Consider the following 27,988-nt stretch of genomic DNA (forward strand, 5'->3'; position numbering starts at 1 on the left):
TGCGTGCTCACACCCTCAACACATATCCATGTACTCATGGATTGGAAGTATGCGATCTGCCTGTAAGTGAGAAAGTTAGGCGTGTGAATGTGTGTGAGTGTGTGTGTGTGTGTGCGGAGGAGGGGAAGAGGCGTGGGGAGCTCCGCGTTTAAGCCAATAGGCGCAGTGCAGCGCTAATGTCATTTCTGGACACTTTAATTTGGTGCCAGAGCTGTGCATCGCTCAGCTCAACTCTGGTGAGCGTGCCTCACTCTGTTTCTCTCTGATTCTATCCACGGTCATGCTTTGAAACACTCCATCACTTCGCAGATTTAGGGCTCCAAACGGTGTTGTGTTTGTGTTGGTTGAAGTCTGCCCGGATGCCTCCACAGTCGTGATTTTATATCTTGACAAACGGAATATTCAACACCTCTCCGCTGCATCGAGTTGTTCCTAGAGGTGAGTGTTTGACTCAAAACTATTGATTCAGGTATTTTTTTACTTAACCAAACATCCTCTGAGGATTCAACCTGCTTTATAGTGTTGCGGATTTTCAATAAATCTTTAAAAATTCTCAAGAAGGCTTGCATATTCTAGAGAAAGAGCATTCTTCTTGCAACACACACCAAAATTGAGGAGAAAAAAGGTGGTTAAGGGGGCTGTGTGACATATTTTTCCTGAAGCAGGAGGGAGAATAAAGTGAATCTGCAGCGGAGTCGGTGGGGGAGCTTTAACTTGTGAACGTGTGTGTGCGTAAAGACGCACTTAATGGAGGGTTGCATTTTGGTTTCCAGATGTGTGGACTCAGCTGTTGCTTGTCACTCAGGTGGGCTCTTTGAGTCTATCTATTCATTTTTTCTCTCTTTCAAAGTTCTCCCGGGGTCTTTTGAACTCTTCAGAAACTCTCCAGTGTTGACAGACCACATTCCAAATCCGCACAAACACCTCGAAGTGAATCCACAAAAAGCTTTTCCTCATTTTCACTGCATACTCTACCACCGTTGCAGTGAAAATCTTTGGATGATATTAATTTACTGTCATTAAAATTAAATCTTAATGGGAGTTTTCGCTCAGAGTTCATGAAATAAAATCAGAAAGCAGACAGAAAAAGTCGTGAGCCCGGCAGTGAAGGGCCTGGATAAACTTTCAGTTGCTGTGATCTGAAATGAATCCAGTGGTGGCACCTAGTGGTGGGAGAGATTTGTGAAGATGCTGCACGTCTTCGACAACAACTTTTAGAGTCTTGTTATATTTTCTGAAATGCATCAGAAAGCTTGTATAATGAAGTTACTTTTATGTGGTCTTTAGCTTCAAATTTAGAACAAAGTTTAAAGGACATTTTGAATCACATATTCTCAACATTATCCTTGGTCCCCTGAAGACTTCATGTAAACTAGCTTGTAGTTAGCTGATCTGAGATCAGAGCAGCCGAGGATCAGGTGACTGAGGTGTATTCCCCCTCTGTGGGAGGCCAGTCAGCCAGACTTTGCTGGGGGTATACACTCTCTGCAATGCTAAGCCTTTGTTAATGAGTATGTATCGTGTGTGTGTGGGGGGGGGGGTATGTTGGCATGTGTGTCCTTGTCTGTGTGTGGCACAGGGTCTAACTGCTTGTGGATCTGGGTGTCCATTACTTTTATTGCTTATGTGCATGCATGCGTGTGTTTTTTCAGTGTCTGCTCTTCTGTTACTGCTTATGTCTTATGTGTTCATGGAAGCTTATATGTGTGTGAAAGAGACAGAGAGAGAGGCGTTTGGACCCAGGAGCTAAACTGCTGTTAATTGGTCAGCCATTTGGACCACATGGGAGGCTGGAGTCATGCAGTACCTGAAATTATCTGCATGTTTATCTTGACCACTGCTAGCTACGATTGTTTCTGATAGATTCCAAACAGGCGCTTTTGGCAAACATGCATAATAATTTGTATCCAGAGATACAATTTGTCAGAATGAACAGTTTCTGGGAACCATTCTTGTTGATTGCTCTTCTGAATGTGCAGTGGGAAGAGGAACTTAGTTTGCTTTGCTTAAACACAGTTAGGAGGCTCTGTTCAACAGTTACAAAGCTTTTTTCTGGGAATTAAGGTCTTTTGGTGGGTCCGGTCCTTGATCCCCACAATTTCCATTGCAGGAACCATGGGTTAACAGAAGTATTGGGGGATGTACTTTATATTACCCCTAAAACCAGCTCTGGTGAAGAGGTAGCAGTTTTGAGATTATTCAGTCATCTCAGATTAATTTCAACCATAGCTTGTAGAATGTACTCTCTTGAAGTTGTACCACAGGAATATTTGTTATTGCATGTAACCACTACGTTTAAAATCCTGCCCACTTCAGTAAGCTGGGGAGATACAGTCCACACCGCAAACTGCATTGGAAGAGAGAGCTCTAAGATAAATGAAGATAGAAGGGTATGGTTTACAAAACAACAGTGACTCGGAGCAATAAAATAGTTAAAAAAATTGGAGAAAAATTCTTGATTTTGAGAACAAAGCTGTGCATCAGCAACAAAATGCCAATCTCTAATTGTTTAGCTTATGTTGTAAGGTACAAATAAAAAGATCCACAACCTCATAGATTTTAATTTTAACATGCTTCATGGAGGAAGCTGTGATCGGCACACAGTACAACACTACAGCGAACAGAGAGGTTTTAATACTTTAGCTGATTTAATTTGCCTAATCTACCTTGTACCTTAAACTGTGATTACACTGCATTGGTCATTGCATGAGCGAATTATGATGTCAACGCAGGATCATGATCATTTATACTACCACTTCAGCACAGTGCTCACTTCAGTTTCCTTCCAAAACAGTAGGTATTGCTACTGAGATAATGGCAACACCACAGGAATAGTTCTCAGAGAGGATGTATAGGAAGTACCACATGAATAGACAAACATAACACCGCAGTTTCTACTTCTCTGTTTCATTTTTAGGCCATTTTGTTTACGCGTTTGTAAGATTTACTATAGTTGTACCTTCATTGGTTTTGATTGATCAAATAGATGCATAGGGAGACAAACCTTTCTTCACACTGTTCCAGGCAAGTCTTGTTTCTCAAATGTGTCACTCACACAATTCAGTGGATTAATTAAGTGGTCCCAATCCCAAAGCGCTTTGTGTGCCAGCTATTAAATGTCAGAGAACAGCAGCAACCAAAAACTAAGAATTAGACGTCATAGGAAATGCCTAATCATTTAACTCCTTGAGGAAAGCCAAGGCAGGTATGTTCCAATTGATTTTGGTCAAAAATCCACCTTAAGTGTCTACCAAGGTGGATGAATAGATATTTCAAATTTCATGAAACTTGATGGTGAGATGAGGCATGAGCAAATGACAAACCCAATCAATTTTGATATTGAACTTTATTTAAGTTATCCAGATGGGTCAGCCCTATATCAGTGCATGCTTACAGACATTAAGTACATTGCAAAATCAGATGAATGATGTCAGTGTCATTGGTTTAGCCTCTGTGACTACCCCTCTTGTCTGCTTAGAGGCGCTTCAGTGGTGGATCAACTTCAATCTCCCATGCAACCACTGTACTTTCACATATTACACGAGGCCCAAAAAAGGAGCAGCAGTCAATTCTGCAAAGGCTTTTAGTGGAAGTTTGTGCCTTGGGAGTGCTCATCTCGTTTGTTTTTTAGTATGTCATCAGTAACACTAATACTGCCCAGCCAGATTTCATATTCCTTGATGGAGAAGTGGAGCTCAAAGAAAGAATCTATAAAACTTTGGTGCAGATGTCGATCACTTTCTTTTAAACTGCCACAATGCCCTTCATTGTCTATTGTGGAGATCTGCCCTCTCCTGTGGTATTGGCTTCATATGATCTACATGTGTGGATTCCTGTCATCAACACAGTACAGTTCATGATGAACAGTTCAACCATGAATTGCTACTTTTACTCTAGCTTAGCTAAATGCTACAGACCGCAGATTGTTATCAATCTCGTCTTGGACTTCTTCCAAGAATGTAGATAAAATTTCTTCCCAAAAATCAGCACAATTAGAGGTCTTTGTCTCTGTAATGGGGAAGTTTTGTGGAAGATGTTTTACTGGCTTAACAAATTACCTTTGGGGTAAAAAGGTTGATTTTGTTTAAACATGTCACATTGAGGAGGGGAAGAGGATGTGAGGCAGATCTTACCTCCCAGAGACAGAATGACTGGATGTGTCTCGCTTTTGCAGGATAAATTGATAGATTGTGAATGCATCCTTGACTGTTTATGAAAGCCTTGCTCATGTTATGTTTGTGGAAAATTTCTAAATTGGAAGACTGATTTATTAGAGCAGCATCTCTCAATCAGAGGCCTGAAATTTTATCTTTCAGCTCCTCTTCCTTTTCTTCTTTCTTTATCTCTGGTTTAAATACCAAAGAGGAAATCCAGCCTGGACATTGTTTTGATATTGTTGGACACTCTCCTGGAAAACCTTTTTCACTCAACAACCGCGGGTGTTCTGGATTTAGGGGCATTGGCTTCTCTGCTAAAACATATTGTCTCGTCACAGCGGTAATGTTTTTGAAGAGCTCAAGATGTTCTGTGTTTGCTCCCTTCTGCTTGAAACAGTAGAAATTCAGTCCAAAAAGTCACAAAGATAATATTTGGAACATAGATAAATAGATAGTTAGTAACTTTTAGAGCAGGTTCTGACATTTTCATCGCATCATATTACAAACAGACTGATAGTGTACAGCTCTGAGCTGGTTTTGACTGACTAACTGCTTCGGAAGGGTTGTGCAGCTTTCACACTCACCTTGTTTGACTTGGAGTGCAGATTGGCATCAGATTAAATAAATAGAACTAATAAAGAACATGGCCTCAAATGTGAAGCTTGTGTGTGTTTGCATATGTGCGTCTACCTCTTCAAAAAAAAAAGAAAAAAGGTGAAAAAAGAGACGTGCATCTAATAGTAAGTCAACACTGTTCTGTCTGTGCACCTCTCTGAGCCTAAGACCAACACATGTACACACAGGCGAGTTTGTTCTGTCACACTGGAATTAATTGAGTGTGTGGTTGTGTAAATCATTCCAAACCTCAGAAAACACACCGTCTTACACACACACGCAAACACATATATGTATACCAATGCTTGCCAAGCAACTATCCAGCCAGGGCCGGTAGAGAGATAGACCAGTGGTCAATGAAGAACAGACTTCTGTTTCCACAGAAAAGTCAGTTCAAACATTTAGCATGTTTACTGTAAATAATGCTGAACAAAAACCTATGAATCATGAAGGTCTTTTATCCAGAAACAAGACAAACGTTTTCCAATTCCTGCTTCTAAAATATGCGATTTTGCTGCATGTTTGTATCTCAGATCAAATAAACATTGGAAAGACACTGATTTTATATGGTAAATCAAGTACGGTGGCCCTGAGGTGCAAAATACATCAACATTAAACAAAACTTAACAGCATTTTACAAACCCCAAGAAGAAAAACACAAAATTCAAATCAAAAGGAAAACTCAACATTTTGCAAACCGCTGCCTTGGAAACATGTCAGAAAACAGAGAAACGCAAAAACATGTCCTAAAATTTAACACAATATTTGACAAATCTTGAGTTTTGTTCAGTTGCGGTGCGTTCTCTGTCTTTCGTTCCTTTTTTGTTGTGTTTCGTGAACTGTTGTCTGAAGGGTTTTGTGCTCTTATGCATTTTGCTTTTGATGCTGTGTTGTTGTCTCACTTTGTACGATCTAAAATGTGGTTTTCTTTTCTGTTTTCTTCTGAAATTTCCAGTTTTTACTTTTTTTCCTTGTGTTTTGTCCCTTGTCGATGTGATTTTCCCTTCACAGCCACCACAGTCAAGAGACTCATTAATTCTAAAAAAATATCTTCATTTGTAACCCTACTTTCAAACACTTTTTGCTTGTTTTGCATCATGCGAAACGGCCGTCAGGCATCTGCCTCAGTTGGGTCTTTCATGTGCGTGGGGGGGCTGGGACGACAGTCCTTCACGTACAAACACTAATTGTGATCCCTGTGCTCACTGAGTGGTTTTAGACCAAACCCTTCAGGCCGCATTGGCTCCACAAACCTGGTATTATGGTCAGCTTGTGGGGAGGAAAAGTAATCCAGGGCTTAGAAAAACCTATGACACTGAGTAATGGACTCTGAGAGGGAGTTGTAGTCAATTCTGTGTCAAAACTTGCAGCGTAGCTAAAGTTGCCCGAAGTGCTTACTAAGTGATGCAAAACTGTGGTGTTGTTGAGAGCTCTCGACTCGTGCCTCCAAGTGAGAGTCAATTTGGCACCAACTTAATTACCTATACACACAGCTCTATTTGATGATGATTAAAGCCACTCTCACACACAAAAACACACACCTGCCCAGACACTGCCAGTCGCCAGCCACAGCAGTTATGGAGACATTAAAGGTGATGATTATTAGATGATGATAATTAAAAGGCTTTAAAGCTCAAGTAAAGGTAAAGAGGTATAGATAGAAAGAGAGTCTCGTATAGGAAGACAAGATTGCACTGCAACAACCACGTAATTATTCCCAGTCAAATGACCACCCTGAGGCATAACACAAATGATAGCTTTCAGTTTTGTTTTTGATTGGGAAAAACATAAAAGGTCTCCATAACAAATTCTGGGTTGTTCGGTGCTACATCAGTCATACAATATCACTGTTGTGGCGGGAAATCCTCTTAATTCTAGTTTTCATGATTCACAGTTTAATGTCTTCAGTTTTTAAAGAGGACTGACTTCTTTGACTCCCATCAGGTAATGTTAAAGTTGCTTTGCCATCGTGCCGCTGAGGCCAAATGAAGGCATGGGGTGAATCACTTTTTGGAATGAAGACTCAGAAATAGATTGTGGAGCCTTGCTTATTTTTAAGTAAATGTTTCAAATATGTCAAGAACAACAACCTTTTTGTAAATATTTGAAAATCAATGTGCTGAAAATTTGTATTTATGATTCTGCTATCAGAATCTGACTTAACTTCAGTCCTCGCTACCTAAATTAGTCTCATGTGTTAGACATTTTTGTTGTGATGCTTGGACATGCCCTGAACTGAATGTCCCAAGTCACGTCTAATCAGGGACAGCCTGCTCCTCTCCCTTCTCTCTCTGCTTTTCTCAGCCAACTTTTTTTTTTTTTTACCATTTCACTTCTATCAGAGTGCATGAAACCTCAGATAGCACAGGATGCTCTCTCGAATCTAGTGCATGAACTGATGACTGTCAATCTGTCTCTCTAAACAGGAGCAGATGTGCTTGAGAAGACATCTGAAGCTTTGCAAAAAATGCAAGATGGACAATTTGAGGGAGATTAAACATTAAGTTAACATTACCTTGGGTGGTCGCCTGTCTCTCTAGAGGTCTCCTGAGACATGCTTTGTCTGTCACTTTGGCTCCTTCTTGGTTCACATCATCCCTGAGGAATACCAGCTTTTTAATTCATTCAGAGGGGAAATGGCTCCCTCCCTCCAATCTGATGCCACCCTGAGTCAGGAAATGGCCTGTTGTGATAAATACAGTACAAGTGAGGGTGGGGGAAAATTACAGGATTTTCACCAAATTTGCCAAAAGCAGCACATTTACTTTTGCTTGATCGTTTGGAAGAGTGTGGCTTTCAGTCTGAAATGGTCTGTGAGGCAGCTATAATCAATATTTCTACAACAACAGCTGATGTAGTGGCAGTGTTTGTCTTTGCGGTGCAGTAATACACGTCATGCATTGAACATTTACTGAAACAGCCCCTTAAGTGGCCCTTTCAGGCTTTATCTTTCTGTTGTTGTGCAAGATTCATAAGGCTCAGATGGGGAAGAAATAATGTTGTAAATGTTTTAAACATGATGCAAATTCCAAGTTAGGCAAAACAAATCTAAGTACTGACCGTAACTGTTGATCCATATAATCAAAACAGTTACAACATTGGAGAGAGCAGAAATGGTTCATTCTTTCCTGTTTGTTGAGTCAGCATATGTAGCAAATGTTGTCATAAATGACAATGATGGAGGAGCAGCAGTTCATTTTTCAGCACCTTGCTTCTGAGAGGTTGCTTTTGTTTTTAATAGTATGTTCAGAGGTTTAACCAGTCAGTGTCAAGCCTGCCAGCCGATTTTAGGGGCCATCACACTCTACTTGGACTGAAAAACATCCAAATGTAATGTGAAGTACCTACTGCTGTGCAGTTCCTTTGAATTCTGTTAAGTGTTTTCAACATTATTTAGCTGATTGCTTTTGTTTTCCGGCCAGCAGCGTGATGGTTTTTGTTCACTTTCTTAAGATTCTTAGATCACCGCAGACAGCTGATCTTTGTTAAAAGCTCTAAAAATTTACTGCACTTTACATAGCAAGCAGCAAGTAGTGTTTGCAACTAACCGGTGAAGATAGTTGAGCATTTAGCATCAAATAAGTGGAGTATTTCCTCAGGAGTTGGACTACAAAGTGATTGTACAGTATGTGTGCATAATGTTCACAGCCTCTTTAGCTGCCTCCAGGTGGCCAACATATATCTATTTATGCAGATTAGTTTATGCCTTAACCGAGCAGTTAATTTCTACATGACACCCACACCCTAAAGCAAAATCTTTCTTCCTTGTGAGAGACATACCTTCATCTGACATGACTTCTTCCTTCTTATGCAAGTGCCCCCCTGTCTTTATGTTTTGGGATATGTTTACATAGGACAATTTCACCTATGGGCTGATGAAGCTTGGGATTTTCCAACTGCTTATTGCAAAATCAACGCAAACAATGATTTGATTCTTGTCTGGATTTTAATGCTGACGTCCTGCCTTTTTTTGTCTATGAAAAAGAGCTTACATGACATTAATGAGGTTGTAAATAAATGTATTTTTTGTTTACACAAATTACTTAAAAAAACAGACAGTAAACTGGGGACTAAAGGGTTCATTATCTGTAACCAGCCTCCCGTGAAATGCAACATGTGGGGCCTGATTTGTTTGTGTATATCTAAATGTACCAATGCACATTTGTGAGTTTGCATATGTTTTTATTTATTCAGTACTTTATATGTGTTCATTACAGTCTGTACTAATGTCCTGTTCAGAGCAGGTCCTCATGATTCCGCCTTAGGACCTTTCAGACATCTGTTTGTGGATGGACAGCTTATATCTCCAAGTAATATGTGTTGTTAAACCCCTGGGAGCCGCTGATGTGCACATCATTACAATCCTCCTCAGGCTTTGCTCGGAACTCAGATGAAACCCTATCGTTTGGTTCAGAAGGGTAACAAATATGTTGTATATCCTTTTATACTACTTCCTCCCCAGTTTGTCTCCCATCTGTTGCAGATTTGTCTTCAGTGTGTGTTTAGAGAGCAAAGCCTGTCGCCAAGTGGGACTGATAGTAAACCCAGAAGGTTTTAGTCAGAACTGTCAGGTAGGTCTGAATTAACAGAGAGGCCAACTAAGGATATGGCTGGCCGAGAGGAAAGACAAGGGGGGTGGGGGTTTGCAGGGAAGAAACAGGCAGGAAGAGTGCAAGACATGCTCTGAAATTACAAAGCAAGCCCACCAAACGGTTTGTCTGTTTACCCATGAACCTCAGGCCCGCTACTAGAGGGTCAGTGTGGAATGCAATCGGCACCTGCTCAGCCAAATTCAACCACAGTTTGTGGGAGAGGATGGAAGCAAACACCCTGCAAAATGCCCAGTCATGCCACTTTCTTTGTAATTACTTTATTTAAGCACAATGCTCAAAGCTATTTTAATGTAACACATAGCCTCGGTATCTGCCAACTTCATGGCATCCAAAGCAGCCACTAAAATGTTAGTGTTGCCATGCTGAGCTAAGCTGATTTTACTCATCCTTTTTTTTTTTATGGCTCCTTTTAACATCTCTCTCAAGAACCCACTCATTAAAAGCAAAACAAAAATGCACTTTGGGAAAGGATAAATGCTTTCAGATACACACCCTTCTCTGACACTGCTTGCGTTGAGAACTGTGCCAGCACATGTAGGCCAAACTGCAGCTAGAGTGACAAAGTGCCCTGGGGCTGCAAACTTGGTCAGACCCGTCTTTCCCAGCTCTTGAGCTTCCAATGCTAAATTATCTGAAAGCGAGGGTGCTGGTTGTGTAATACCCAGATGGTTTGTGTGGGCTCATATAAGTGTGTTTGTATGTTCTGCTTGACTGATGTGCCATCCCCCCAAGGTCCCATCATTAAACCTCTGTGTACACAACCCCAATCCCTGGCCTACATCTATCTCTTACACAGAAGTCATGGGGGGGGGGTTCACACATGCTGTAAACACACTCGCTCACAAATTAGTACAAACAGCTTTCCCATACTAAATGTGATGCAATGCCTGTGCTTGACTTGCATGATATGTCATCAGATGTAGCTGTTTTTACATTTGCTTCACTTTCGTTTTGTTATTTTTATTCGGTTTGTTTCTCAGTGGGATCTGCTTGCATCTGCATTGAGTGCCACAATTCATTAAAGGCTCTGTTTCTTTTGGCTGAACTGTGACAGACTGTAAATCAGTCAATTGGATGCTTACAGTGAGTGAGAAAGGGACTACATGTTATTGTGATAACAGTGTGGCATAATTCTGAGTTAAATCTGAGTAATATGTAGGCCAAGGAGCATTTAGTTCTGACAGGTGCAGCTAATGTGTCATTTATATTGCTTAGACAACAAAAAGAAGATAAACAGTTTTTTCTGTATCAACATAATTTCCTTCCCATGCAGAGAGTTTTCAAGATGCAAGTTCATCTTTTGTAAGTTTTGGCTGCACCTTGGTCAAAAATATCTTTTTTTGTCTGTCACAAGAGTAAAAATGTGGGGAGCAATCTGAGGTGTGGGGCACTTATATCTGTGTTTGTGTTAGTATGGATTCTTTAGCCTTACCCTTGAAGAAAAGGGCAGAAGTAATTGACGATGAGCTAACTTTCATCAGCATTGAATATAGTGCCATTGCCAAGGAACAATGAGGTATTTACAATTTGGAATAATGCCTATAAGCCAGTCTATATAGCCTCTGCATTGGTTGAATTCATACAATCTTTCACTCTGCATGGAGTGAGAGTTCTGGAAATCTCCATCATATATCAAGCATGAGGAGTCAGTAGCTACGCCAGAAGCTTTTTGAAATTGTACCTTTATATCATAGTGCATTAATCAGTTTTTCATGTCTTCTTCTTCAAGGTTTTCTTTCTTGATAGAAATATTTTCTGTTTATTTAAGCCATGCCTAATTCAGCCTGTACCTTCTGGCAGCACTACGTCAGCATTTTAAAAAGTGGAGGTATCTGAAGAATCTAAAATTAAACCCCTTCTAACGTAATACTTACCACTGGCCTAATGCTCCCTTTGCAGCTGACAATTTCCTACATTTTATAGCACCTTTATTGCTACTTCTTTTGTCCTAGAGGTGTGGGAGTAACACCCTTCAGAGGTTAGCAAATCTCAGTAGAGGCTTTATTGCTTGAAACTTGAATTACACTCAGATGGTTAGTGTTAAAGAATATTAACACTGACCTGGCAAGACCACTGAAGAGCAACTCCACAGACCTGATATGCAGCAGCAGCGAGTCAAGCCACTGTACCTTGTTAGAGAGTGCTTAAGATCCATTTCCTGGTGTGAAAGGCTGCTGAGAGGTGTCTGTCAACAGGAAAAGGGTTGAAAAGAAGTGAATGGTGAAATCATAGGGAATGTGAATTGAGACATAGATCTAAGGTCTTTATGTGAATCTGATCTGTGTGAAAGCTATTTGTTAGCCATTGTGCAGATGGCCTGTTTAAACTGTCCAGAATCAATTGTCAATTATGAATCAGTAACGTAATTGCCCATGTTGAGAGATTTTTCCTTTCAGTGATAGAGTCTTCATAATTAGACCCAGAGGACAGTCCTCAACTGAACTCTGGACTCACTGTCAGAATGTCAAAATGAGTACAAAGTAGCTTCACGTCTTCCTCATACTTCAAATTCGATGAAATGTCTGATACTCTCCCTCTCATTAGAGTCCATATCTGTGACTTTTGGAAACAATATGATAAGTGCTGCCACTTCAGAGGCCTGTTCTGGTTTTAATCCTGGAGAGCTATTTAAACAGTTTTGTATATTTCATTGTGTATTTACACTTTATGCCAATTTCACATCAGGAATGGCCTCCATACTCTGTTTGACTTTGGCTTTTATGACAAAGTGCTTTAAAGCATGTTGAGACATGTTACTGTCCCTGTGTTCTCTGTTCAGCAACTATCGAGACATCCTTCTTGACACAATTTTTTTTTTTTTTTAAATCAGGCTTTTAGCCTTGTGGGTATGAAACACTTTAGGTTTGAAAGTGACTGTTATGCATTAAAATAGAGCACTGCCTTGCTGGAAGGAGTGTGTTTTTGCTTAGTAAACCTTCCCCCTACTCTAAAGATCGGACAAAGGCCAAGTTACCAGCTGAGTTGTGTTCCAAAAGATGAATAAAATATGTGGCCAAATTGAATAAATAAGTGTGCGTGCTGCCAGTCTGTAGTTTAGATCTGGTCTTGGATTTCAGGTACAGAAAAGGTCACGAGATCTTGTCTGAACTGCCGGTCCAAATCTTTTGCCAAGGAGAGAGAACTCTGCTCACAAAGTCCTTGAAGAAACTTGATCAAAAGCTTTCTGTCCAAATGTTTTCTTACTTCATTAAATTCAGAATTGAATTGGAATTTTTGGACCTTTAATGTTCTTTGATTTCATTCTGGGTAATAGCCAATGGTAGGTCAAAGAATTTGGGCAAAAAACAAAAGCTTAAAAAGTTAAAGACATGTGCTTCGGTCACTTAATATTTGTTTAATTTCTATAAGCTTCACTGTTGATAAAATTGAGAATAAGAGTTATTATTTGGTTGAACACAGGGTAGTTCCATTTTTCCAATTTAGAGACATCCCATCTACATGTGAATCCTGTGTGTTTGTGCACATGAACTAAATGCTGGGGTTAGAGGTCACTGCATAAACTCTCCATTAGTAAGTTCCTGCTCACCAGCCATGGACATCTGAATGAGACGAGGTCATCGTCCATTCACCGCATGTGTCCAGTAAGTTTCCAGACTGCTGATGCATGATGCCTTTTACCTTATAATGACAAAGACACATAAAAATGTATTATTCAGTAAACAATTGACTATCTGATAAACTTGCAAAAAGGAAAAAAAAACTTGCATTTTTTGTGAGTTCTCAACCTTAAGAGGTTTCCTGATAGATCAAGGTGATAACAGGTCAAAAGTCCGTAAAAATCCTAAAAGTAAGAACATTTAACTACTACAACGTCAACAATAAAACTCCTCTAAAAATATATATTTTCGGCACCATCCAGCTTTCCATTTTCTTTTAAGAGGAAGCAAAAGGTCAACTGTTCTCTTTTATTCTCTAGAGAACTATAGGTCTCAAGCACAGGCCCAGCCTGAAAGGCAGATTTCTGCTCATTGTTTGGGAAAAAGACACTCATCGAGATCTTGTCCTCAATTCATGCAGGAGCATTCCTCACCCACTCATTGCCTGTTTTCATTATCTGAATTAAGTGCTTGTGTGTCACAAAAGTTGGGGTTTTCCTCTTTGCACATCTGTCTGTAGAAGATTTATAGAGTTTTCTGAAATGCACATCCAGATAGACACACCAGTAAAGTATGCTTATCTGTGTGAGAGTTTAACAGAGTGGCTTTTGCATAGCAATAGCAATGCCAAGTCCTCCTGGAAAACTAAAGAGCTTTTCTGAAAGGTTTACCCTCAGACTGGACCGCCTGCATTTGCCTCCTAACTTGATTTCAAACATGCATTTGTATGCCAGGAAAGAAGACCATGTTGGCAATGCACATAGAAGGTCCCATTTTTGAGCATGCAGGGAACCTTTCTCTCACTCTCCTAAGCTAATTAGCCAACTGACTCATTTCTCATTTCTAACAGGTAATCTGGCATTGGACAAACAGCTCTTTCGCGCTCTCTGCATGCCGACTTTGTGGGGTTGTCAGAGAAGAGGGCATCTTTGTCTTCTGGACGATTGAGTAAACTCATTTGTCATCTTTGACTCTCTAAATGAAGCCGTTTCTGCTTTTCTGCTTTTCACCCTGACGGATGGTGCGGAGCTTGTCCAAATAATAGCAGCAAACGTCCCTCTGCATTTCTACTGACTTTACTTTGGGTACAGATTCTTCTCCCATTAAGGTTTGGAAATTTTATAATCACTATTGCAAGTTTCCCCTTTTTAACACTTTGTAATTAATTTCTTGACCGCTGGATCTGCTGCATTGTCAGGAGTTTACTGAAGTGAATTGTTCTCTTACAATAGTGTCATTGTTATCAACTGAAGAGAGAGAGGAGAACAGGGGACCTTGCTCCTCACCCTCATTCAGAGCGCCCCCCAAAAAAGGAAGGGGGTGACAATGTTAGTGACGGAGGGAGCAGACAGATTCTGTGCGTGAGAATTTCTTGAGATGGATGAGGCTGACTTGAGAGGAAGCACGGTCAATATTTAACCCAAGAAACACCAATAAGACACATGGGGTTTCATTATGGAGGAGCTGCTTACAAATACTTCAATACCTCTATCACAGAAAGGATACAGTCAGTTTTTTGTTGAAATGTTGTCGAAGACCATCAGCTTCACTGAGATGTAGTGTCTTTCAGCTTATTGTTTTGGTTTTCTGGCAGATAGATAAAGTTATAAACTGTCAAACAGCATTTAGAGCCCATTTCATACAAACACACAAGAACCCAAACATAAGATCACAGGAGGGAGGTAAGCAGGTGAAGAAAATAGTCACTTTTATTTAAGCTAAACCCAAACAGAAAAATTAAACATTGGAAACTTCAACATAGGAAACTCACCACGGACACAAAAGCAAAGATCTGGCGGTGAACAAAGAAAACCTGGAGGTAGATATACTGAGGGAGACGACGACAAGCACGATGCAGGTGAGCCAATCAGCAAACAAGGACATGGTGTGAATAAAAGATAGGAAGTAAACTCAACAGAATCCAAGAGTGGGGCAAGTTTTACTAAATAAAATGAGAAGTAAAGCTAATTAAGAGAAAAGTGGTTTCATGATTACAGAAGACTACAGAACATAAATATAGAAAAGAAGGCAACACTAAAATAAAGAGGATAATAAAACCCAAATACTAAAACAATTAATGGGATTTTAGATTCTGAGGAAAAAAAGCTATGCTCCTATTACGGTCATTATTCAAATTTAGGATTGAATATTTTCTCTCACTTGTGAATACATTACTATCATCATAGTTCATGTGACCTTGAATAATTTATTGCACTTTCTTGAGAATTACTCTCTGGTGCGAAGATGTGTGGCTGGTTTTCTTTTTTCCAATATTGGAATTGGTCATTGGTTAGTAGATACAGGGAAGGCTGGTGTCAGCTACTGGTGGGTGGGGATACGGGCGGGGTCACATTGGCATTCATATATCCCAATTCACTGAATTAGGGAGAAGATGTAGTCAATTCCAAAGCAATTTTAACGGCATGAGCAGGTCTGTCTTTGCTAGAATTGAAAAATAACAGTGTGGAGGTATGGAGATTAGTTCTTAGAGGATTTATAGGTGCTGGAGTAGGACTTAAAATACTACATTAGGTGAAACTAGGTGTCTTATTTCAGTTCCAACATATTGGCAGTTGTGTTGCACTTCCCATATTCTGTAAGTGCAAATGTATGTGTGAGAAATAAGGAAACAAGCCAAGCATATGTTCTGTTCACAGTTTGTCTCTGCTGCCCCTAGTGGTCAGTACTTTTTCACCTTGAACATAGGCTTTACTTAACTAAAGTCTTTGTGCTGTCATTTTTTTAAAATTCTAAAATCTTTTAACAACTTTGTTCTCGGATTGGTGTAGAACTGATCTGTTTTTGTTTGGATACAGTGGATCAGATGGGATAAGAGCACATTAATGATGCATCCCGTGATCTAAACAGTAGCTGAATACAAATTAATTTAACATTATTAGAGCAAATCACATTAAATGCATCATACTGGATGATCTCAGGAGCCCTTTAATTAGGCAGCATCACATAGTTGCTTGTGTTTGGAAAAGAAATCTCATCTTAGAGGAAGGTTTTGAGGAGTAGTTTTGTTCTTGGAAACGGGAGAGTAGATACATTAGGCTTATTTGTTTCACACTTTTATAGCTACCTTGAAATAGGGGAAAATTCTTCCTCTGCAAGGTTAAAGCACATGTCTGGCATGATAAGAGTGAACAGTTGTCTGGCTGGTAGAACAAATTGTTTTAGAGAGAAAGGCAAACTGGGAGACAAAAGAAAGAGTGAGAGGAGAGTAGACATGTCATCTGGCTCTCAGGAATCCTGCAGTCAAGTTGGGGGGGTGCAGGCTGGAGGACTTTGGTGTCACGCCGGTGGAGGAAGGGGTGTGGAGCCAGAGAAGGAGATCGAAGGGGGTGTTGACTCTGAAGTTTGTGTGTATGTGTGTGTGTGTGTGAGACTGAAGTGCAGCGACAGGCGATTTGTTCTGGAGGGGAGGAATGAGGGAGGGGCTGACAAGGCTCGGCTGCCCCAAGAGCACACACTCACAGAGGGATCAGAGACACTCCAGATAGAGACACAACCTCTCTGCCCTCCCTACTTTGGACTTTAAAAATTTGGGATTGCTGAACAAGTTGCTTCACTGACTGCTGTGGAGTTGCTCTCCAAAAGCTGGCTGGAGAAGGGTGTTGTGGGGGGGAGAGAGAATACTTCCTGACTGATCGGGATCTGATTAGAGCATGGATCCTCTGAGCTTCATGCAGCAGAAAAGTAGCCAGAGCCAGAGAGCTTTGTGACCAGGAGATTGTGGAAGTGAATGAGAGCTTTGTGCAAAGGTGAAAAGAGAGATGCTTTTCCTGGAGGTAAGAAAAAAAAACTTGTGTAGGGAGTGTAAGTGCTGAGGCTTGCAGATGCAGACAGATTTTTTTGAAGGAGAACTTCTGAAGCTCTGCTGTGGAAAATGCAACCACCGTTACTCAGATCTGTTGATGAGTTTAATCCTGCCTGCATGCATTTCTATCCCCGTCTAGGTCTTGCATCTTGTATATGTACCGTCCTTACAGAGTCTGTGCAGGTGGTCTCACTCCAACTGTGTTAAGTCCCATGTGCACCCCCTGACACCCATTTGGCCTTAAAACAACACTCTTCAGCAGGCAAAGAGCAATGACCTCGGCCTTTGAACTCCACTATTTAATAGATTTCCTAAAGTAAATCCTGTGACATTTGGTAGAAGAAGACTTCTTTTCTTTTTAATCACACCCCTCATATCTTGTCCTTTTTTTTCAAATAAATTGCAGGTAACTCATACATTAACAGTTTTATATTTTAAAAAAATATCTTCCCTCTCAGACAATACAGTGCAGTTAATATATGTTCCATTAGTTTGTTTGGGGTTGCGTTCGCTTGAGAGTAACATGTTTGATTAACTGATTACTAGTGAATGAAGCTGTTTTAAAAGTGTCAGTTAAGATCGAGGAGGTAACGTGTGGCCCGTGTTTACACAGACACTGTGTTGTGATGGTTTTTTCAAAAGAAAAAACTTTTCCTTTTTAACCTTTTTCACCTCCTTCTGTCACGTCTCCACCATGGCCCGTGTCTTGAGGAGGAATAGGTGGACTTTTTATTTTTGTTTTTTGACAAAGACAGCCATTGTGTTATTGCCAAGTGGTGACATGGTGAAATGTGAGTTGCTGTATATGTTGGCTCAGGAATCTGCAGTCACCTTTTCCCTGTAGCTTGCAGGATGAGGGGCAGGAGAGCTATAGGGCAGACACAAGTCATGAGTGTAATGAATGGAAGTGCATCCACTCATGGAGATGTTCTGGATTACTTTTACAATCGATCCATGTAGTAGTTTTTGTAATTTTTAGAAGATTCATTTGCTTTGTCTGTTTTTTTGTTTGTTTGTTTGTTTAAACACGAAAAACCCAGAGCATCATTTATTAAGTGGCACAAAATAGTCTTGAGAAAAATGAAAGGTTACTCCATCTAATCGCATCACTTACTGCTCTTAACTCAGTTAGATGAGATAAAGTGGTACAAGCAAAGATAACTTCTGCGTGATAACATTATCTATCCTACCATAAAACCTGATAGATTAGTCGCTCAAGAACAAAGCGACACTCAAATATCCTTTTGTCCTGTGATAAGAGCTTTGGGTTGACTTTTAACTCCATTTCTAATCTGTAAATTTGGTGCTCTGGAGCCTTGTATGCTAATTGGGGGGAATGCTAATATGTCCCTAGTCTTGTTACTAGGGTTTGACTACATGGTGTGATGTAGAAAGCCTGGGGGGGTGACGTTTCTTTGAGGACAATTTAGCAGAGAATCTATAAAAAAGTTTAAATATATATGAGGAGCATAGGATGTCAGCAACCTAACTATTTATTACCTAAAAAGGTCAGAAATTATAAAAATATGGTTTAAATGTCCCATTTACAGTCATTTTTAACATTCTGTAGCTTTATTGTCATTTTAGAAATGGTAAAAGTCATTTTTTTTAACATGATGAGCTTAAAATAAGGAAAATCTGAGTAAAACAATTTAGCATGAATAACCCTAAGAGGAGTCTTATGTTTGGTCTCCACCTTAGTAGGTAACTGGCTATCACCTGGAACAAACATTTATTCAAATGATTTTAACTGACTTCTCTAAAGTCAAATTTAACAGCCATAATCATCAGTCATTATAAGCTATCAAGATTTGAGTGCCCAATAAAAAGCTATTCAAATGTTAAAGATCTAATCTACATATAGTTTGAAGGGCCAGTGTTAAGGTTCTGTCTGTTTTTTACCTAAACAAGTCCCACTATGGTGTGGATTTGCATGTCAAAGAAGCAGAGCAGGGACAACAGACAAGTGGCCTTTTCAACACCTTGAGCTCTGTTATCAGCCTGAGAGGGCTCTGGAGAACATATCTGCTCAGATAAGGAGGCTACCGCTGAAGGCGGAGGGGGGGGGGTAAACAACAGCAGGACTGATGAGCTCGTAAAGAGCTGGAGAACAAAAGCTGTTTGCGGTGCTGCTGGATCTAGATAGTTTTGCAGCAGCTTTGCCTGGATGATTTGGGATAATAATTTCACAGCCTTTGGTTTTTGAAAGTAAGAGCAACAGGTGTTTTTAAAAATGTCTGAAGGGTCATCCTCATTTTAAAAAAGTAACTTCTGTATCTTTGTGTGTCATACAGCAGAAAAGCAAGAGTTATGTTTGCTTTAAGTGCAACATAATGGAAAAGGACCGGTGTTATTTTCCAGTATTTTCCTAAGTTTGTCCATGCATGATTGGTTAAACAAAGGAAGTATGACAGGGTCGACAAGTGGGATGGAAAACAGCAGATAAGTTACTCTTGAGTGTGACTCAAGAGGTTTGGATTGTGAAGGGATTTTGTGTTATGATGAGGAGAAACTTTGTTCTTTTTTCCTTGTTTGTTATCCGCTCTTCTCATGTTTTTCCAGCCATTATGTTAAACTCTTATAACACTGCCAGGATAAAAGCAATTATCTTGTTGAGAAATAAAAAGAAACAGAGGAAAAGTGACTGATTGCATGAATTTACAAGAAGTGCTAAAGAGATTCTAGGTTGGCAGTATTCCAGCCAATCAGTGCTGAGGTAGTCAAATCCAGAGCTTTTCTGCATAATTAAAGAAAAATACATGAGCAAGCCAGAGGGAATAAAAAGTAAAAAATAATGTGAAAGGCGGGTTATGTAAATATGAATCCTTAATCCCCCTCCCTTTTGTTCACAGCGCCCGTGTGCGATGAATCTGGAGCGGAATGAGAGAGGGGAGCACCCTTTACCTCGGGGCCCCGACATGGAGGCTCGCGCCGTGGGAAAGGTGGGGAAGTTGTCTGTGGGCTTCCAGAGGAGCTCCACCTCAGATGATGACTCTGGATGTGCGTTGGAGGAGTATGCCTGGGTGCCACCAGGACTCAGGCCTGAGCAGGTAGAGCTTTTCTTTCAAAATTATCTTAATTTCAGAATTTCAGACCTCTTTTTTTTTGTCTTCTGTATTCGGTTTATTCTCACCCAACCAGGTGCAGTTTAGGAAAACTTGTGGACAAAGCTGGGAAAAAAAACCCACATTTGTTGCTTAAACTGTGTTTAAACAACATAGGGTTTTAGTTCACATAAGGTTAATCATGTAGACGTGCTGTTCCGTATGTCCTACTGGCAGATTAGTGCTGCATGCTGAAGCCTAGCATCTGGTTATGGAATTATTTTTCCACTTTTAGTTGTGTATTTAAGGTACATATATTCATCTCATTTCACACTCTCTTTTTTTGGAAGTGCACAGACGCATACAGATTTTGGCCATGTTTCCGTTTTTCCTGTAGAGGGAAATTAACCAAGACAAACATTAACATTTACAGTCCCTTGCTGTTTCCTTGTGTGCAGAGAGATTTCACAGTCAGGCGCCTGTGATATAGACTGACATGTTTGACCTACAGAGGCACAAAAGAAGTACACACAATGCTATGCCTGGCTGACTGCAAAAAACTCGTCTCTTTCTGCCTGAAGGACTTCACCAAAGAAGTTACAAATGAGCTGAAAAGATTCAACATTTGCTTCTTTGGATTAAGTTCACACATGTGTCTCCATGTCCAGGTTCAGATGTATTTCTCCTGCCTGCCGGAAGACAAGGTTCCATACATCAACAGCCCTGGAGAGAAGCACAGGATCCGGCAGCTCCTCTACCAGCTGCCACCACATGACAATGAGGTAGAGAAAGACTAATAGTGACGGCGTGTGTGAGAATAGCAGAGAAATTAGAAAAAGTTGATAAAAGTTGTATTTGATATATAAAGAATAAGGCAACAGTAACCCCACCTCCTCGTGATAATTCAATTTGTGGACCTCAATTACTTTTGTTAAGTAAGGTCCACAAATTGCTTTGATTTCCACGTTGTTGCCATATTACAATGTGAAAGAGGTGTGAGATATTGGACACAATACTCCACCAACAGTCCTAACTGAGATGGAAAAAAAGGGTGCAAATTGTTACCCGAACTTATGGATTAGCTATCTGTGGCCACAGATGTGCAATCAAATTTTCCTTTTCAGAGAATTAGGAACTCTGCAGATGTGCAGGAGTTGATCACTCAGTAGCCAACTGGTATCTGTGGGGTTTTAATGCCACATTTCAGCCTTAGTTGGCTTGCAGGGTGGCAATGAAAAATTAAAAGTACCACGTACTAAAAAAACAGGAGGCCAATGTCTGATAAATTAACCATACCAATTGTGAGGTAATCCCTCAAATAAACTATAATGGTGGCAGTTTTATTGCACACAGTGTGTGATACTAAATTGTTGCAATATTTCAAATTTGTGAAATTAAGTTTGAAAAAGTAGCATTTGTGTCACTTCGATTATAGCAAAGAGAAAAGATTTGAAATTGCACCCAGATGAACTAAAGCTTGCAGCTGAGTAAAGTCTACATGCTCTTGCTAGTTTTTTCTAATAAAGCCGAACAATAGCTGCAATAATAAAACTCACGCCTGCCTCCTATGTATAACAGCTTTATGGTGTTCAAACCAGCAGTCCTTTCACATCTGCATTAATAGAGTTTACATTAGAAGAGATGGTTGAGGGTTATCAGGTGGTCTGTGTAGACATAAGGACGATACACAATAGGTACACTGAAAACTCACAAACACAGTGTTTGACTGAGTGGTTTTATGATGTTTGTTAGCAGACCTGGTCGTAGAAGAAGCAAACTGCTGGTGGATTCCTTGCGTAGTTGTGGTGAGGAGGGATAAGCCCTTCGTAGGTATGAAAGAGAGGAAGAGACAGTGAGTGTGTGCACGTGTGTGTGAGCTCGCACACCAGCATTGTTTGCTGTTGTTTAGAGAGCAACTGAACTGCTTGTTAGGACAGTCCTGGTCTTTTATGTGAGCCTTCATCCCCATGCCTAAACACAGAGGAAGGGTTTGTGCATTGCTCACGCCATCATTTCAAATCAGCCTTGAGGGGGGAAATTAGCTTGAATTAAACTCTTTTTACAGCCATATATGGACTTCCCCAAAGTTGCATGCAAAGATGAAAGCAGGACCATCAGCAGTAATGGGTGTATGTTTTGAAATGCTAATTTAGGTTTTTCCTTGGCAGCTTCCCCATGTAGCCATAATTTGGTCTTTTTTTCATGTCCACTCATCTTTTTAAATTTTCTCAACAGGTGCGCTATTGTCACTCTCTAACAGAGGAGGAAAAGAAGGAGCTCCACATGTTTAGTACCCAGAGGAAGAGGGAGGCATTGGGGCGAGGAACACCCAAGATCCTCCCCAGAGCTTTACAACACACACGCTGTGAAAGTGTAGGTCCCACACATGCACACACTTTCATAAGGTTACAAGGAAACTAAGTTAGTTATATCCTGTGCTAACATCCAGTATTCTATCCATGGCAGCCTAGGGCACAATCCTGACTGGCTAATATAGCTATTTAATCACCGACATAAACTTCCTCATTAGGGCAGGAGAGGAAACGGGGAAATTAGGAGGCTCGCGTTTAAGCCAAGCGGAGAGGCCAGTTCCTCATGAGGAGTTCAGCCAATTTCCTGCCACCCTTCTATATCACAGCATGACGGACTGCAAAAAATAGTCAGATTAATTAGTAATTCTTGCAAAGAGTCTTAAAATCCTGTTTTTTTTCCAAAATAATCACAGTATGTGGCAGATAATTCCACATTAACTAGTATAATTAGATTTGTTTAGTATGTGCAGCTGGTTTCCAGACATTTTATGGGAAACATTTCTGGAGATGTATTTCTTTTTTGAATATTTCTTCCCTGGAATTTGGACTTGGTGCTTTTAATCCAATTAGACTTTCTGGTTGAATAATAGTGAGATTTGAAAGGACACAATACTGGCAACAATCCTGAAAGCTGACCCCCCTTTTGTATTCCTGATTTTGGGATACTTTGTAAGCATAATATCCAGTGTCATTAAATCCATTTCAGATCGTATTTATGAAAAAACTTCCTTCCATTGCACCAAACATAAATATTGGTGTTATGTGGCTTCCGCTAAATTCATCCATGACAAGTGAGTGAACCACATCATCTGCCAGGCATTCAGAAGCTACAGATGAAGTATGGCCGTCTTAATTCCCCCTGAACAGGCAGATGCAGTCTGTCACCACCCAGACACAGATGCTAACATGGGGGATGCAAGGTCACACGAATGCTTAAATGACTGACAGGATCACGATCACCAATGGGCACATACACACACATATATTAAACATACTGACCATCCATACATATTCACAAAGGCTCTGCAAACATGAACTATTGTCAAACTTAGGATATCACATGAAGGGATTAAAACTCTTCTCCAGTTTCCCTATGCTTTAACTCTCGTGGACTTTCAACACCCTGTATCCAAGGCCCCTGTCTATCCAAACTGGTAATAATGACTAACAGCTGGAAATACTATGCTATCACTTGCTACGGGTGTCTCATAAGTATACTTAGTTATTTAAAGACTGCATGTTTAGGCACGCTCTGACGATCTCTGTGGAGTCATATGATCTTTCGTCAGAGGACCAAGGCCAGTTCCTCTGTTTAAGATTACAGAGTTAGGATGCCGTCCAAGGAATAATTTATACCAAAAATCAAACAGTCACTGGTTAAAAAAAAGCTGAAAAGAACTATGAAGATATTTCAGCTCAAGCTTTTCCTGTTTTTTTTTTTTCCAGGGATGCTTGGAGAGCTAGATTCAACAGCAGTTATTGCTTCTAAATTTAGCCATTTTTTAAGAATAATTGTCTTGAGCCTTTCTAGATAAGAAAAGGCCCTTCTCAGGAATGCATTGGTTGGTGTCACTACAATTTCAATTAGTTTCAAAAGAGTACTTAGGATAGATGGATTTGTGTTAAATGGATCATATTCCCTTGGCATTTACTGTATGATCACCTGTTGTGTGGCTGTGTTATTATAGCATCAGTGTGACTGTGGCCTCAGCAGTTGTATAGTAGCTATTCGATAGCTATCTGCATAGTCTTTCCTTTGTATATGCTGAATATCTCAAGGTTATAAGATTGAAATATCCCTTTTACAGATGATCTCTTGTATGTTTTTGACAGTGTCATGGTGGTATAAATGGTGGAGAGATGGCCATTTTTGCCTCCAGAGCTGGACCAAGCCCCTGTTGGCACCCATCATGCTTTGTTTGTGCCACATGCCAAGAACTTCTAGTGGATCTGATCTATTTCTACCAAAATGACAAGATCCTCTGTGGAAGACACCACGCTGAACTTCTCAAACCCCGATGCTCTTCTTGTGACGAGGTGGGTGGCAGTGATAATAACATTACCAAGTACCCATAGTGTTTTAGAAAAGGATCCAATAACGGTATGTGTCCGTCTCTTTAGATCATTCTTGCAGATGAGTGTACTGAAGCAGAGGGTCGTCACTGGCACATGAAGCACTTTGCCTGTTTTGAGTGTGGGACAATGCTGGGTGGGCAGCGGTACATCATGAAAGATGGACGACCCTACTGCTGTGGGTGCTTTGAGTCACTGTATGCAGAGTACTGTGAGGCCTGTGGTGAAAACATTGGTAAGAAACGTTTATTTATAAGAAAAATGCTTTGTGTTTATGTTCTTTTTGGGATCATATTTAAGAATAAGGCCCAGTCCCTAGCCTCCTCTTGGCCCTTTACTTTTATGGATCAGGGTTGTGCCTTTCTAACCCTTTGACCAGGACTTTGGGGTCCAATTGAATGGATAGTTTACGCCTTGATCCCTACATGAAGCAAGGTACTATACCCATGCAAAACTGAGAGGTATGGCCAAGGGGAGAATTGTGATTGGGCCCTGATCTTTTCTTAATGGACTCCAGATAAAAATACCTGCTTGCTAAATATGAATCTTTTCTTTTTCATCACACAAACATTTAGGTGTTGACCATGCCCAGATGACATATGAAGGCGTACACTGGCATGCCACTGATCAGTGCTTCTCTTGTGCCCAGTGCAAAACATCCTTGCTGGGTTGCCCCTTCTTGCCCAAGCAAGGCCGTATCTATTGTTCAAAGGCATGCAGCCAGGGGGAAGATATTCATGCCTCAGACTCGTCCGATTCAGCATTTCAGTCAGCCCGCTCACGTGAATCTCGGCGCAGTGTACGTATGGGGAAAAGCAGTAGGCCTGCTGAGCAGTGGAGACAGTCGCAGTTGTTTAACCCTCCTGCCACCGCTCCCTCATATGAGCACAAGTTCCGAGATTGTGAGGGTGATGGAGATGCTGATGGCGACATTGATATTGTGGGGCGTAAACTGGCCCGCCTCGGCCTGGAGGAGGAAAGATTCTGGAAGGAGCGGGAGGAGCAGGATGTGGGTGGAGAGGAGGATCCAGAGGAGTGGGCCCAGCACGAGGACTACATGACTCAGCTCCTGCTTAAGTTCGGCGACCGTGGAATGTTACCACAACTTCAGCAGCCATCCCTAAAATCCCACAGCCCTACCAGTGACAGAAACAGGGTAACAAGTCTGTCTGATCCTTGGCTAAAGCCCGATTCAACGTCTCTGGGGATTAATGCCTCCCCTCTGACCCCAGTCAGTCCCACCCAGAGCCAGATTTCCTCTCAATCCCGGGCAAATAGCCTCAGCCCTGGGTTAATAGACAAGAAGCATCTGCCTGAAATGTACTGGGCCCAGTCACAAGATGGACTTGGAGACTCAGCCTATGGAAGTCATCCAGGTCCTGCCAGTGCCAGAAAGATCCAAGAGCTGGAATTGGACCAGGATCAGGATCAATCTGGAGCAGAAAGACAGAACTTCTGGCCAGACACCAGGCAGTGGTATGAGGACTCTCTTGAGTGCATTGCTGATGAGCTGAGAAGGATTGAGAAAGGTGTTGGAGATTCCATGGACTCCCTGGCTCTCTCAAATATCACTGGTAAGGATTGTACTTTTTGCATAGATTCAGCTATAGTTTCTTTTAACATCATATACTTGAATATGCTCAAAACAGATCTTTCCTCTTCATCCTTCTTAGGTGCATCAGTGGATGGAGATAGCAGGGACAGACCTGTCGTCTACACGCTTCACACAATGCAGGATCACTCAGTGGCAGATGACTGTGAAAAGATGAGTAACATGGGAACGTTTAATTCGTCTCATCTTCACCACAGTGCCAACTCTCTCAACTTCAGTATGGAAAAGGCAGTTGAGGGGGCAGAGAAGGAAATGTCAATTGCAATAAGGGGAAGTACTCCGGGAGGACTTCATTCACAGCCTCCACATTCGGAAGGTCTCTCTCCGTCCTTTATTCAAGCCCCAGCTCTGAGGAGGAGCAAGTCGCAATCCAGGCCACCTCAGGTGGTCAAGTTCTCAGAGGACACTGTGGACAATGGATATAACGATGGCTTTGAGGTCAGTATTGCAAAGCATCCCATGAGTGAGAAACCACAAAGGAGGGCATACTGCCCAGATGAGATGGGCAGAGAGAGAAGCCGTTCGGCAAGCCACCATGGACGCCGAAGGCAGCACCAACACCGACAAGGCCGGCACCATAGGAGTCGCAAAACCCGCTCGGACAACGCCCTTCACATGGTGCCAATGGAAAGAGCACAGAGGCAATTTGAGTCCCAGCAGCATGGTCTGGTAAACCCTCAATTTGGTGCTATGCGTCCACAGCATCCCTCACAGGTGTTGCCGCTGGCCTTTTCCCAAACCCGATCTGACTATATGCTCCGGAGATCAATGCAAAATGACCCACGGGTTGAACATTGCATGGGTTTCTACAAAGATGAAGACGACTGGTGCTCTACATGCTCTTCTTCGTCATCAGACTCTGAGGAGGAGGGCTATTTTCTGGGCCAACCAATTCCTCAGCCAAGAGCTGCTGGGCGCTACTATGCAGAAGACTACCCAACGAGAGTCACAGCCCTCACTTCTCAGAGCCACGGCTCACAGGCTTGTCGTCGAAAGGGCCACCGATCCAAAAACTGTATACTTTCTTAACAATGCAGCGTATTGGCATAATCTGCACTACAGTCACAATTTTTCTGCCCATTCTTTATGGTTACACAGACCAAATCTGGTTTTAGAAAGGCAGCACTAACTAAGCGTACGTGGTCATGTCAAGATGCATATCATGTAAGAAGCAATTTAAAGTTATAAATGTAACATAAGTACAGAAAATGACTTTTTGCACATGTGCTAATTTAGGCTACATTCTGGCTATTACAGAATTTCTGCACTAATAGGTGCATGGACCCAAGTTAAAGGTCTGCCCTTAGATTGGCCAGACTGAAACGATGTACAGTTGACATTAAGCCCATTTTTTCATTTCACCTTTCTTTTCTCAAAATGGTTCATGCTCAGTTAAAACCTTTGGCATTGGTATATCTGAGCATTAAAAAACAAAGCTCTCGAGGTTGATAATTCAAGTAGAAAATAGAAACTAACCAGTAATTATTTAATGCATAATAGCACAAAATTTGAAAATGTATATACTAAGTTAAGATTTTAATACTGGTATTTTTCTATATCCGCAGTTCAAAGAACTGTTTTGTTTGAAGTCCATAATTTAGAAAAACTAGTAGTTCTAGATAACAAACCTTGTTAATATTTGAGAAACAATGAAGCAGGTGCCACTTCGTTCACAGTTAAGTGCCAATTACTGTATTCTAGAACAATGTCTGTAAAAACACGTTCCACATTACGTTTGGTGTATAAATTATAAACCAACTGGCTGAAGCACCTGTTTTTTCACCTCTTCACTGCTATTGCTCTGACATAACCAAACAAATGCTTTATGTTGTAAAGTTGCTTGTAATAAATGTTTTTTCTCCAAAGCTCGAATAATGTTGTGCTTCAGTTGAGATGTGTCATTACCCTTAGACCGTGTACACAGTTTAAGAGCATTGTGCATAAAATAGTGGGATTTTATGCACAACCCCTTCTGCGAGCCAGGTTTCCACACAGTTATGAGGGTCTGCTAAGACAAAATAACCGTATTTGATAGATAATTTTATGAATGCTTCCATGAAAACTACATTTTGTTAAATTAGATCTGCAAAGGGATAGTTTTCTGTAGATGTTGCATGGAACA

The 27,988-nt window shown here is 40.9% G+C and overlaps 1 protein-coding gene across 2 annotated transcripts; it reads left to right on the forward strand.

Moving 5' to 3' along the window:
- Positions 1-212: 212 nt before the first annotated feature.
- prickle1b (prickle homolog 1b) lies at positions 213-27,752 on the forward strand. 2 transcript variants are annotated; one of them, XM_072377401.1, is made up of 8 exons: positions 213-438; positions 19,678-19,875; positions 20,538-20,651; positions 22,105-22,242; positions 24,015-24,218; positions 24,303-24,489; positions 24,830-25,828; positions 25,928-27,751. In XM_072377401.1, the coding sequence occupies exons 2-8, from the start codon at positions 19,690-19,692 to the stop codon at positions 26,893-26,895; spliced, it is 2,796 nt and encodes a 931-aa protein (XP_072233502.1). In that variant the 5' UTR covers positions 213-438; positions 19,678-19,689; the 3' UTR covers positions 26,896-27,751. The 2 variants fall into 2 exon arrangements, with proteins under 2 accessions (XP_072233502.1, XP_072233501.1); XM_072377400.1 differs by lacking the exon at positions 213-438 and adding an exon at positions 16,629-16,796 and having other exon boundaries at positions 25,928-27,752.
- Positions 27,753-27,988: the final 236 nt, after the last annotated feature.

The sequence above is a fragment of the Leuresthes tenuis genome, unplaced genomic scaffold, assembly GCF_036924035.1.
Source record: "Leuresthes tenuis unplaced genomic scaffold, fLeuTen1.0.hap1 SCAF_23, whole genome shotgun sequence".
Lineage (NCBI taxonomy): Eukaryota > Metazoa > Chordata > Actinopteri > Atheriniformes > Atherinopsidae > Leuresthes > Leuresthes tenuis.

Coding starts and splice junctions, on each gene's coding strand:
- prickle1b (XM_072377400.1), top strand. Junction 22,243..24,014: donor AACACACACGCTGTGAAAGT/GTAGGTCCCACA, acceptor TGTTTTTGACAG/TGTCATGGTGGTATAAATGG. Junction 24,219..24,302: donor GATGCTCTTCTTGTGACGAG/GTGGGTGGCAGT, acceptor CCGTCTCTTTAG/ATCATTCTTGCAGATGAGTG.